General features: G+C 45.9%; 1 protein-coding gene across 1 annotated transcript in view; it reads left to right on the forward strand.

Moving 5' to 3' along the window:
* The first annotated feature begins 1,212 nt into the window (after positions 1-1,212).
* Positions 1,213-13,913, forward strand: part of LOC148451044 (uncharacterized) — a 104,499-nt gene continuing 91,798 nt past the window's right edge. The window contains exons 1-4 of the mRNA XM_088462346.1: positions 1,213-1,285; positions 5,434-5,479; positions 5,694-5,791; positions 13,154-13,239. Coding sequence (XP_088318472.1) covers positions 1,213-1,285; positions 5,434-5,479; positions 5,694-5,791; positions 13,154-13,239 — 303 coding nt within the window. The remainder of the gene's footprint in view (positions 1,286-5,433; positions 5,480-5,693; positions 5,792-13,153; positions 13,240-13,913) is intronic.

The following is a 13,913-nucleotide window of genomic DNA, read 5'->3' on the forward strand; positions in this document are numbered from 1 at the left end:
CTTTCACTAGTTTCTCGAATGATTCAACAAAACATCCTTTCTTGTATGTGGGATTAAATGTCGATTTCCTCTTAAATACTGATATTGGACCTTCTGGGATGGGTTCCATACCCTCACTTTTCTCTGAATAGAACTTTTTAAGTGCAAGTTTCCTCACAAATTTTTGAAGATCGATAAAAACCTCAAAGGGGTCCATCCTACTACTAGGGGCAAACTTTAGGCCTTTTTCTAAGACCCGTATCTCATATTGGTTTAGGGCATACTTACTGAGATTATAAATCTTAGTACTCGACTTTAAGTCCGAAGTGTCCAATTTTTCCCCAAGAGGGTGAATATTTGGGGGAGAACTATCAGCCCCTTTTTTTCTTCTTTGTCTAATCCTTCTTCTACTATTTAAATGCTTACATTTTCCTCCTCTCTTCCCACGTTTTCTCTGTTTCTTCTGTTGGGCATTCTCATTTGAGACCGACCCTCTCCTAAAAAATGATCCTGATGTGGTCTTCCTGAAAAGGAACCCTTCCTAAGGGAGACCTCATGATGATGAGGTCTCCCTTAGGAAGGGTTCCTTTTCAGGAAGACCACATCAGGATCGTTTTTTAGGAGAGGGTCGGTCTCAAATGAGAATGCCCAACAGAAGAAACAGAGAAAACGTGGGAAGAGAGGAGGAAAATGTAAGCATTTAAATAGTAGAAGAAGGATTAGACAAAGAAGAAAAAAAGGGGCTGATAGTTCTCCCCCAAATATTCACCCTCTTGGGGAAAAATTGGACACTTCGGACTTAAAGTCGAGTACTAAGATTTATAATCTCAGTAAGTATGCCCTAAACCAATATGAGATACGGGTCTTAGAAAAAGGCCTAAAGTTTGCCCCTAGTAGTAGGATGGACCCCTTTGAGGTTTTTATCGATCTTCAAAAATTTGTGAGGAAACTTGCACTTAAAAAGTTCTATTCAGAGAAAAGTGAGGGTATGGAACCCATCCCAGAAGGTCCAATATCAGTATTTAAGAGGAAATCGACATTTAATCCCACATACAAGAAAGGATGTTTTGTTGAATCATTCGAGAAACTAGTGAAAGAAGATTTAGAATTGCTGAAACCAAGGAAACGAAGGGACATGAATTTGTCAAAGGAAGAACTAGAAGCTATTAAATCACTAAAAAAGAACAAGGAAATAGTTATAAAACCCGCAGACAAAGGGGGGGGGTTGTAATTATGTCAATAGAGGATTATAATGCGGAAGTCTTAAGACAATTAGGGGACTCCAACACATATAAGAAGTTGAGAGGTAACCCCTCTGAAAGGATTGTAAAAAACTTAGATATCCTTTTGGCTTTATATGCAAATAAGGATATCTACTCAGATTCAGAGAGACTATATATGAAAATAGAAAAACCGTCAATACCGGTACTATATATCTTGCCCAAGATACATAAAAATGCTGAAAAACCCCCAGGGCGCCCCATTGTGGCTGGAACCAACTGCTTGACCTCAAATTTATCCCATTTTTTAGACCATCTACTTCAGCCATTAGTCCACAAAACCCCTTCTTATTTGAAAGATGGCTTAGCTTTGATAGAACGATTGAAACATATTGTTTGGGAGGCAGGTTGGTTTCTAGTCACTGCGGATGTTACTTCACTGTATACCATAATACAACATCAAGCAGGTCTAGAGGGCATTAAATATTTTTTGAACAAGGAGGACATCTCAGAGGATAAAAAATCTTTTATTATTGATGGTATATCCTTCATTTTAAACAATAACTTTTTTTGGTTTTTAGGCGATTTTTATCTTCAGGTATCTGGGACAGCGATGGGCACTAGACTGGCTCCGAGTTATGCCAATTTATTTATGGCCCATTGGGAGTCCACTTCGATATTTGAGGATCCATCTCTTGGGGCCAGTCTAGTGCTCTGGACACGCTATATAGACGACATCTTTTTTATTTGGAAAGGTGACAGATTATCCTTAGACACTTTTTGTTCATCCCTTAATTCCAATACTCAGAATATTGTTTTAACTTTTGATATTAGTATTAACCAAGTGAATTTTTTGGATTTGACACTTTATATAAAGGATGGATGTCTATTAACTCGGAATTACATTAAACCTACAGATTGCAACTCTTACATAGATTACACTAGCAACCATCATTTTAATTGGTTAAAAAGTATTCCTGCGGGACAGTTCCAACGCATTCGTAGGAATTGTACGGAGATTTTAGAATACGAAGAACAATCAGAAATTAAAAAAAAACATTTTGTGGCGAAAGGCTATGATGCTGGAAAAGTTGAGGATGCACGTGTAAAAATTAGAAATTCTAATAGGAATGATTTTTTTAATAAAAAAGATGGAGGGTATAAAAAATATAACAAAGAATGTATCCCCTTCATTACAAAATTCAATAATCAATTTAGTCAAGTGGAGAACATAATTTCTAAGCATTGGCAGATTTTATATAGAGATCCAGCATTAAGAAAGTTTATAGAGAAGAAACCCACTTTTATTTATAGAAGAGCTGATAATTTAAACAACTCCTTGGTACGTAGTATGACCTCCGAACCAGGTCCAAGGAAAATGATTAAAACCGAGGGGCTCCAGGCTAGAAATGAAGACCATTTATGATCTACGCACTTTGACCCCAAGGGGTCTCAATATTGACTTTGAGACTAAGTGGTTTTTATAATATTTATAATTTTAGAATGTATTAGGTGTTTGTTTATATTGTTCTCTTACTGCATGTTTTCTTTATTATGAGGTATCCCTGTGCCTGCAGTGTTATCAGCTTTTTGAGACCAATCTCCATCCCCATGGTATTATTTAGTGAACGGAGATGCAGTGAACAAAGAGTTAACGGAGCGCGCGGCTAATTGATATTTACACTGCGGAGCAATTTCTCCGTTCCATCCATGACTTCCGCTTGTGCGTTCTACAGTCAGGACTTGAGACATTATTACACTTTCCGGTTTTGCGGGTCATATCCCGGAAATACCTTTTTTGCGTGTCAAGCCAGATGGACTCACTGACGGCAAACGACATCCGGTTTTAGATTCCGCGCACCGGATATTACGTCGCAGCTACATTCTGGATACATTGTTCTGTACTAACAAAGCAGGAAATGGATCAATGAAATAATTGGATCATTAAGGATGGATAGCCTTATGCTAGGATTATGCACCGCACTTTGTTTCTTACCAATCGGGGACACTTTGTGAGATTTTACATGTTTTTTATATATTTTTTATATATTTATTATTAAAGATTGTTTTGTTTTAGGGTCTTGGGATTATCATCATGTATGTTATGTGGATATTGCAGAGTTTTTTTTGGTCATTTTGACGCATTTATTGTTTTAAAAAATGTATCATTAGGATCACAGGTGTTTTTACTAATGAACACTATCAATCATGTGTTCAGGTATATAAGGAGCTTTAGTTTCCATTTCTCCCATACACCTTGAGGAAGGAACAGGTTTCCGAAACGCGTTGGTGGTGTGGGAGAAATTACTGCTGCCTGGCTGGACCTAGGAAAGGATTTTCTCTGGACTGATCGGGGAGGAGATGTACCCGGGTTAACATCTATCCACCCACGTTCTTTACAGTGCTTATCTCTAGGCCCATTCCGGTACGCAGGATACCCCGAAGGGGGATTTTTAAAATTATTATTATACATATCTTTTTGTCCTGTGCTGTTTGTTACGTGTTTATTGTGAATAAATTGCTTTACTGCTTTACACGATGGGAGTGCGCTCTCTGTGATTCTATTTGAGGGTCCATGGAACATCGATTACAGTAGGACAAAGGTTATCCCTGAATAAATCTAGAAGATCTCCTTAAAGATACCTTTATGTGCACATTTTTCACCATTTTGAGGTGAGCATACTCTCATTGGGATATATCAGTTGACATCGATTGCTTGAAGTTCCCTAAGGACTTGGATTGGTGTTATCGGACAGAAGAACCTTTCATAATATATTTTATTAATCTTTTTAACAAATAATTGTTTTTCAGAGCAGCGCTGGGTGGCCTTCTCTTATTTTCTGTATATGTTTTGCAAGGTTAAGAGCTGGTGATTCTGTGGGTTGGACCCCGGCTGCCGTTCTTTTAGCGCAAGTCACATACCTTTTTTCTTTGTTTTCTGCATAGCACTCGCAATCGGGTCGATGGTGGCCCACTGCGCGTGCGCCGCACACATGCGCAAGCCCCGTACCGAGTGAGAACTTCACTCGCTCCGGGGCTCGCGCTACAAGACAGGGCGACTGTCGATGTTGATCGACAGCTTGCCCCGTTTTGTAGGTGGGTAGGGGGGGTGGCTGGACAAACGGAGGCATTCCCGAAGGAATGCCTGCCATTTGTGGGCGGCCCTACTGACATCACTCGTGATGTCAGTAGTGGACTTTCTGCTCTATTAAAGCAGGAAGTCCACTCGGGCTTGTGAAACCTGAGACCCTACCACAGGGTCTCCTCGCAAGCCCGATGGTCACTATAAATGCGACCATCGCCAGGCCGCCCGCTAAAGCTGTGGGTGATCACCCACAGCTTAGCGAGCGGCCTGGAGGCTGGGTAAAAAAATATACCACCCCGCCCTGATTCAGAACGAGCACTCGCAAATAATGAGCGCCTCTGAATCAGGCCCTAAGGCTTTTGACTGTGAGCTCATCTCCCGAAGTTGAGATTCTCTGTTCTGCCTCATCAAGACGTTGTGAGTGTTGTAGTAACTGGCCTAACGCTGATTCTACAGACTGTTTTAGTTCAGAAATTCCTGACAATTTTTGATCCAGTAAAGGAGATATGATTTCTGATATTTCCTGAGATCTTTGAAGAGATTGAGCACTATATTGGGAGTTCTCTTTGGTCATGTCAGGTGTATTTACCTTTTCTGGGGATCCCGACAGACGAGGAGGGTCAGCAATAATATTTTTCTCTTAGTTTTTGGGAATAGTTCCCCCTCTTGGGCCACGCTGCTGCTTAGCCATGTACTTTTCCAGGCAAACAGTCAAATATATCCTATGTATGTTCCCAGTTGTTGGATGTCACACTAGCTGAAGGAGGTAGTGTATGTTATTATATACATCTGTACACCTGCGTTCTCCGGTGATGTCAGCTGGTAATGGGCGTCACTTGCACAGGGATAAACAGCGTTTTCTATCTTCCGGCTGTATATGCCTGCGGGAAGTTAGTCCCACAGCGGTCTCCTACCCAGAATTATCTTATGGTTTTTTCACCCATTAGGATAATAAATATATCTCTTGTTGTAGGTTAGCTTTGTCCCATATGACAAGCGGAGAGACAGAGGAGCACAGTTAAAAGCGGCCTTTGCTGAGGTCCGCTCGCCGGAAGTAGCTATAACTTGTTTTTTAACAAGTATTCAGAACCATCTTAGTTATTGAGGGTAACCTAAAATGGTGTCTCTTTTCTGTGTATCTTTTTGCAGAACTTAAAGTAAACTCAGGGTTCTCTCAGCATCGTCACAAAAACTGGTGAGTGGTCATATGACACCAAAGTATCCACAGATTCTTCAGAGGATACCCGGCATCTGTGAATGGCGAAAGCCTGGTGCTATATAACTTGATGCAACTTGGATGTGCTAGTTGTCAATCCACCAGTGGCCACAGGAGTGAGGTTAGGGTCTCTGGCATGGGGCGAAGTTGTATACTTCAAAATATCTCCCTCTCTGTTCTGTTTGCCCTCCAGCCCGCCTAGTGTGAGAGTGAGGAGGCACAGATCCCCTCAGATGTGGGGTCAATCAGACGGGCAAAGGAGGCTGCAGACAGAGGCCGCAGCATCAGGAGGTGAGTGAGTTGGCTGCGGGAGAGGATCAGCACCACAGCAGTGCTCCCGCCAGCAGGCACCGCCGACCACTCTGACAGGGTGCAGTGACTAGCGGCAGGTACCTGGGGTCTCTTGGGGCTGAGGGGTTAGCAGGAGGGAGTGCTCCTGATGTCCGCAGTGCCTTGAGGTTGTCCGCGGTGCTGCGAGAATGGCGTCGGGTGGCACCCATAATCGAGGCCGTGGCTTTTGGCATGGTTCAGGCCTCAGAACTGCGGGATCAAAGTGTTGTCCTCCAGAGTCCAATTTGACCCTTAACATGGGTCTGGAGGGTACAATGGGTTGTGGGTTGTAGGGCAGGAGCCATTAGTACCCTTGTCAGGAGGTAAAAAGGGATTTTTTCAGGCTGTATTGCTGGAGCTCACACAAAACACTTCTACTCAGCTCTGTTGTCAGGCCACGCCCCCCAGCATCTGATTTTCTAACATATTTTGTGCGCTCCACATAGATACGGAGAGCACGAACTATACCCAGGGAGGCTTCACCTCCAGAAAGAACTGTAGCCTGAAAAGCTGGAACTACAATGTCTTCATTTACATGAAAATGGGACACTACCTTAGGTAGGTAACCAGGCTTGGACTGGGCCTACAGGGAGTTGGATAAATCCACGATGAGCCCCACTGCTTTGTAACTCTACCCACTTTAACAAGGGGGCGGGGCCTTGCAGGGCAGAATGGTTGTATGGGCAGGGCCACAATCAGGTGTATTGGGGCACAAAATGACAACAATTAAGCCCCAGACCAGCAGCGAGACCCCCTCCCTCCTCAGCACTGGCAGTAGTGGACCATCCCCGTCTCCACCAATGGCAACATTGGGACCCCATCATCAGTGGCAGCAACAGACCCCCCACCTCCTCAGCGCTGGCAGCAGTGGGCCACCTCCGTCACCACCAGTGGCAACATCAGGACCCCATCGTCTGTGGCACTAGCAGGCCCCCCACGTCCTCAGTGCCGGCAGCAGCGGGGCCTTCCCAGGTGGCCTCAGCAGCGGCAGCCCCCCCACGCATTCTCAGTGACTGCAGCAGCGGGGCCCTGCCCCCCCTCCTCAGTGTGTGCAGCAACGGGCCCTCCCCCGCACCAGTAGGAGCCCCCACCCCTCCTCAGTGACTGCAGCAGCGGGGGGCCCTCCCCACATCATCAGCGCCGCCAGCAGCACCCCTTCACCCATCCTCAGTGTGTGCTGCAGCGGGCAGTGCCGGAGTACTAAGCGCCGGTATCAGCAGAAGCGCCCTTCCCCCCTGCAATCATCAGTGGCAGCAGCAGGTCCTGACTCCTGCAGAGTGAGCTCTGGGCTGACTCATGGATATTACAGTCAGACATTAACCAGGTACTGTACGTGAGGCTCTGACCCCTACACCCCACTGATCCCTACACTTGTCTCTTATCCATACTCTACTGACCCCAACACTCCTCTAAACTCCAGCAGTAGTGGGCCCACCTGTCATTAGTTACAGAACAGGGGGTGGTAGTTGGATGGGTGGGATCTCATCTCTCTGAGGGGCTTCCAGTCCACCTGTGCTTCCTTTTTCCCCATATGATCCAACCCCTATCTCTAATTTTTCCACTGCTTCCATTGGCCAGACTTTGAATGTGCACTGTAAATCCCCAAGGACAGTGTGTCTCTAGTCCTCCCTTACCAGCAGTGCTTCTGCCCATTAACCAGCTATCCCTCTATCTACCAAGGCTGTCCCTTTGCCCCCTTCCACGGCTTCCCTTTGCCCCCTTTCCCGGCTGTCCTGTTACCTTCTACTGCTTTCCCTCTGCACCTTCCACAGTTGTCCCTCTGTCATTTTCCCCATCTGTCCCTCTGCACCTTACCCAGGCGTCTCTGCACCTTACCCACGTGTCCCACTACACCTTCCCCTTCAGTCCTTCCTGCTGTCCTTCTGCACCTTCCCCTGCTATCATTCTCCACCTTCCCCTGCTGTCCCTCTGCACCTTCCCCAGCTGTACCTTCTACAGCTATTCCTCTGCCCCAGTGTAATTTGTGCCTTTGCCCACTTTTCCATTTGTGCCTATTCATAATAGTATTAAACCTCACATTCAACATCACCACGGGGGATACTTAACACCAGAGCAAATTATCATTGCTCCGGCAGGGGGATAGCTGCTCCAAAAAGCAGCTGTCCCCACAATTAGTAGCACTGCTACAGAAGTAGCAGCGTTACTTATCTCCCCCCTCAGCCGGCTTCTGTGTATGTGTGACCTGAGGTGACACATGCACAAAGCCGCTGGGTAGTCAGTGAGGAGATGGTGGAGGGATCCGCTCGGATCCCTCTTTTGCAGAACCCCTTCCCATAGGAAGAATCGGGGCTCCGAGAACAAGCACCACCTGAAGATGAATCTTGTTCTCGCAAGCAAACCCTCAAAACTTTACGTTTTTGGAGTTTGCTGAATATTAGGTGGTCCTAGTGGACCCCTGATGATGGGCCATTTTATTTATGATCCATATGCCCCTCTGTCCTTCTACACATTAGACCAGAGGTTCTCAAACTCGGTCCTCAAGAACCCACACAGGTCACGTTTTCCAGGTCACCCAGCAGGAGCACAGGTGTTGTCATTACTCAATGGCACATTTTAAAAGAACCACAGGTGGTGATAATTATTTCACTTGTGATTCTGTGAGGAGACTTGGAAAATATGCACTGTTTATGGTCCTGAAGACAGAGTTTGAGAACCTGTGTATTAGACTAAATTGGGCATAGTTCTGTATTAGAATGTATAATGTTATGTTGTTTCCTTTGTGGAATGGTCGCGCCCCTCTCAGTAATGACCATACCTACCCAATGGTTGACACACCCATTCAGCGGGCCCTGCCTGTGCAGTCCCCTGGTGGACCCTTAATGCCCCAGTCCGACACTGGAGGTAACCCTCCATTGTATGAGGAACAGCTTTATCCTGGTGAAAAATCAAAAATGGAGAGCGGCAAGAAAGAGCTGCCAAATCAGAGACTCTGACAGCAGAAGAGATAGCGAGAAGAAAAAGTGTCTTCGCTGTCAACCCCTTCAAATTTACAGAGTCTAGAGGTTCAAATTGGTGAGCTTGTAGCCCCTTAAGAACCAGAGACAAATCTTACGGTGCTACCGGTGGAACAAAGGAGGCTGAACTCGCAGAACTCCTTGAGAAAAAATTCTAACATCTGGTACTGAGGCAATCTTCCTCTGAAACTAGACTGACAGTGCAGAAACCTGCACTCTCAAAGTAGCCAGGTGGAGACCACGGTCTAAACCTGCCTGGAGAAAAGCCAATATCCTGGAAATCCTAACCACCTTAGGATCATACTTTCTGTGGGAACACCATTGACCAAAAGAATGTTAAACTCTATAACAGATGCGGGCAGAGGTAGGCTTCTGTGCTCTAAGCATCATTTGAATTACAGAATTGGAAACTTCTTGTGCCTCCCTGATGATTGAGATAGGCCACTGTTATCGCATTGTCGGCCTGGATCTGGACCAGCTTGCCCTGGAGCAGGTTCTGTGCCACGACAAGTATACTGCTCACAGTTCCAGAATGTTTATTGGCAGATGACTTTCCTGATTTGTCTATTTTCCCTGAAAGGTGTGATGACCTGTCACTACTCCCCATCGCGAAGACTGGCGTCTGCGGTGAGCAACACCCAATTTGGAATCCAGAATGGGTGTCCTTTGTTCAGATGATCATTTCTCAGCCACCACAGGAGGGAGTGATGAACCTCTGAATTAAGTAGGATCTCTGGGACTTTATTTAATTATACTGTCTGCTCCACTTGGAGAGAATCAATCTTTGCAGAGGCCTAGAATGGAACTGAGCATACCCGTGTGGATACCATTGCTAGCAGAATGGATACCCATTGCTTTCAAAGCAGCATGTGTATTCACAACGATAGGGCCACAATCTTGTCCTCTGGCAGAAACACCATCTATGCCTGAGAATCCAGAAGAGCTCCCAGATGTACCATCTGCTGTGTTGGAGAAAGTGATGATTTCTTCCAATTGATGATCCAGCCATGCTTTTGTAACCTGGTTATTGTCAGTTGAAGATGATTTTGTAAAAGAACCGGAGTCTGTGCCATTATCAGAAGGTCATCCAGATATGGCAGAATTCTGACTCCCTGATGCCTGAGATAGGCCGTCATAACTGCCATTATTTTGGTAAAACCCCAGGGTGCCATAGATAGGCCAAAGGACAGCAAACCTTAAAAATTGCTGGTGGGATGGTGTAATAGGAACATGCAGATATGCATCCTGAATGTCCAGGGAAATTATGTAATCCCATGGCTCCATTGCCAAAATAATTGACTGGAGAGTTTCCATACAAAAATTTTTAGATTTAGTGTAAGGAGAAAAGCCCCACCCAGTTTCGGAACCAGAAATAGATCAGAATAATAACCCCTTCTCTGTTGTGACACCGGAATCAGGACTATTACCTTCACCTGCAGCAAGGAGTGAATGGCTTCCTGAACAGTCAAGGCCTTGACCGCATATTATGGGGGATCTGTGCAAAAAAATTCTGACCACTGGAGAGAGACCACTTCCCGGATCCAGGCATCTGTTGTTGTTTGACACCAACAATCCGCAAACTGAAAATGTCTGCCTCCCCCATCAGGCAGCGGGTTTGTCATCTGGCTTAGTAGCTGGATGTCTTGCCTGGCCAGACCTCTTAGTTTGTCACCTTGATATCCTGCAAAAACTAGACGACGTAGAGGAAGGCTGTTCCCTTGCTCGTCCCTGAGAACGGAAGGACCGAAAAGAAATCTGCCTAGACTTTATAGTCACCGTAGATGGCAGACCTGCTGACTTTGAAGCTGCCAGAGTAGCTATTATTTTATCCAACTCTGCTCCAAAAAGTACTTTTCCATAGAAAGGTAAAACTTCCAGCACCTTCTTTGGACCTGTAACAACTTTACAGGATCTTAACCAAAGGGCTCTGTGTGCCACTATTGAAGCTGGTGATGCTTTAGAAGCTAAAATTCTAGCATCTACATCAGCCCTTCCCTATTAATAAGCCACTTCCCGTATATGGGAGATATACATCTCTGGTAGCATTTCGTAAAGAATTTTCCAATGCTCCCATCCATTCTTCAACCACTTTGGCTGCCCTAACAGCTCCAGATGAAGAAATTTTTTTTTTAAGACATGCTTCAATATTTTTATCCGTGGAAACCTTCAGGGAAGATACCGATGGATTAGGCAATGTAGCCTTTCTGATTAAACCCATCACATGAGCATCCACAGTAGGAGGTACCTCCCACTTGAAAGAACACCATTTTGACCACCTTCCGGTGGTGATTAAACACTGTAGCCTTTTTACTATGAGCTGGTTCATCATCCTAAATATCTAGGATTGATTTAACCGCCTTCACCAAAGAAGGAACATCCACTGTGGATGGATGGTCCTCCTCCCACGAGCTAGACCCTGGAGAGGAACCTTGCACATTATCTGAATCCACTGATGATGGGTCTGAGTCCATATGTTAAGCAGACTGATAAAAAGCTAACTTGCGCTTAGGCGCCTTAGTAACTACTGGTCTGCTATCAACATTAGATGGTTCCATACTCGGACTAGAATGTCCATTAACATCCTTCCAGGAAAAATACATAGGAGGTGCTGTGGACATCCCATCCTAGGAGGCATAGTGGGAGCAGCCATACGATCTGCAAACTGCTTCATTACCTGAGACAAAGAGGATACCCAAGAAGGCAGGGCCATAGCTATGGTGGTACGACCAGTACCATGGCACAGGGCACTGCAGGGCAGGGGCCGCTATTTGGGTCTGTCAATTTTCCTGTTTATTATCATTCTCACTTGTAGCTTCCTCTTCTTTTATCCCTAGCACCTCCTGGCCTCCCCTTTCTCTTCCCTAGCCCTTCCCCATGAGACCATGTCGCTTTTTCCATCGCACTTATGTCCCTATTTGAAAAATGAGGCAGGGGGTGCCAATTCTCTCTGTGATAGGGCACCAAAAAGTCTAGTTATGGCTCTGCAAGAAGGCTCTTGTCCAGGGACAGGTAAACTGGACTGGTTAGGTGGCTCTTTATAACAAACAATACACAAACCATCCTTAATTTCCTGAAGGGACAAATAAGCCATACTGATTTACATGAAACCAGCACAGAGTGCTTCCTCTCCTGTATCCCTTTAACTTTTGACATGTACAAAATAAAGGCAATAATTGCTATTTTATGTGACAGCCTTCACAAAATGTTAATGAATGTGAAGTACTCAGAGAAAGACCTCCACCCCAAGAGGATAGAGAGAAAAACAGTGATAGTTCTAATTGACCGACAGAAATAAAGGACAGTGTCAATACAGCAGCTAGCAAACAGTCACATACAATGCATATGTAATAAAATTACAATCGACTCTAAATCAACTACATAAACAAAAGGAATGGTAGGATATAGAGCACTATATACAGTACCTTAACCAAGGGAAAGGTATACAGGGAGGCTGACCCAAACCCTCCTGAGACCAACAGCTACGGGGTGCACTGAGCGTGGACCGTCTCATATACATGTGGAGGGTAGGCGGAGCAACTTAGGTCCACGAAACCCTTCATAGGGACTGTGGGCCTGATTCAGACCCGCTCACGAGAGCTGAGCGCTCGCAAGCGGGTTGATGTTGCCCTAGTGCGCATGCGCACGACGGAGGGAGCTCCGTCGTGCGCATGCGCGAGACCCGGATAGCGACGGCTATCCAAAGGGGGCATGCTGTCGATGGTGAGTGACAGCACGCCCCCTTTGGTGGGCGTGCCGGGGGCGTGGCTGCCCAGACGGAGGCGTTCCCATGGGAATGCCTATCGTCTGGGTCCGGCCCCACTGACATCACTAGTGATGTCAGTGGGAGTGCTTTTGGCTCTGATAGAGCCAAAAGCACTCCTGGGCTTGTGGCAGCGAGACCCTACCGCAGGGTCTCGTCGCAAGCCCGATGGTCGCAATGGTCTTGACCATCGCGACCATCTTTTTGGCCGCTCGCATAAGCTGTGGGTGGTCACCCACAGCTATACAAGCAGCCTGGAGGCCACTCCAATAATAGGTAGGATGGCCCTGATTCAGAGCGAGCGCTCTTGTCAGAGCGTCCGGCTCTGAATCAGGCCCAGTGTCTGGGTCAGGGGGGGAGTGCCTAAGCTGCGTTAACCAGCCAGGTATGCTGGCCTCATGGCAGCAGAAGCATCTGCTGCCAGTCTCCGGCATCAGACGATAAGGCCACAATGGTCTAGTAAGGACGCGGACAATCCCGGGCCCTCACTGCAGCGGCTTCTAGTGCGTCTCTGACACCACAAGCAAGGACTGCCATGCGCAATTCCCCGTAATCCTTACCTGAAATCTCCATGCATCTGGTTTGCAGTCCAGGGCGCAGAATTGCTGCTTGCAAGCTCAGCCATGACCCACCGATATCATCAGCCCTGTTACTGGTGTTGCAGCTTGGTGGAGGTAGATAAAGTCGCATTATCTGCGTCTTAATACAGACGCTGAGTACTGCCGTCTCAAACATAAGAAATAAGTGTACTTGAAATTAGTAGTCTGCAAACAGAGAGGAGAAATCAGATATTATTAGTAAAAACTGCAATACACAGCTGGTGCATTTGTGTGGAATGTTGGGTGACTGCTTGATTGCTCCCTGAGACACACTGACTGCAGAAACACCGTTTTGGTATATTTATTATAATTATCATTTATTTATATGGTGCCACAAGTGTTCCGCAGCGCCTTACCAATGTATGAAAACAAATAGGTGACCAGTGACTTGCAGTACAATACAGGACAAGGAACATGGATAATTTACATTGCCACATTAGTGACCATAACACCCACATAAGCAGCAGAGCATAAGCAACCAAGTGTTATGTGCCCTAATGGGGAGTAAGAAGTAGATGAAAGTAAAGAAGGGAGAAGCACAACAGGGTAGAGGGCCCTGCTCGCAAGAGCTTACATTCTAAAAGGGTAAGGCAGACAAACAGGTGTGACACAGATGGGGTAGACGGGGAGGATATACTCACGGCCAGGTCACCAAGTTCCAGCTGATGACAGTATCCAGGATATGACTCCAGATCGTACTTTGTTACTATTGCAGTTAATTCTGAAAATTTTATCAGCTCAGCTCCTAT

This window comes from Taudactylus pleione, unplaced genomic scaffold (assembly GCF_031769625.1).
Source record: "Taudactylus pleione unplaced genomic scaffold, aTauple2 ptg001191l, whole genome shotgun sequence".
Classification (NCBI taxonomy): Eukaryota; Metazoa; Chordata; class Amphibia; order Anura; family Myobatrachidae; genus Taudactylus; species Taudactylus pleione.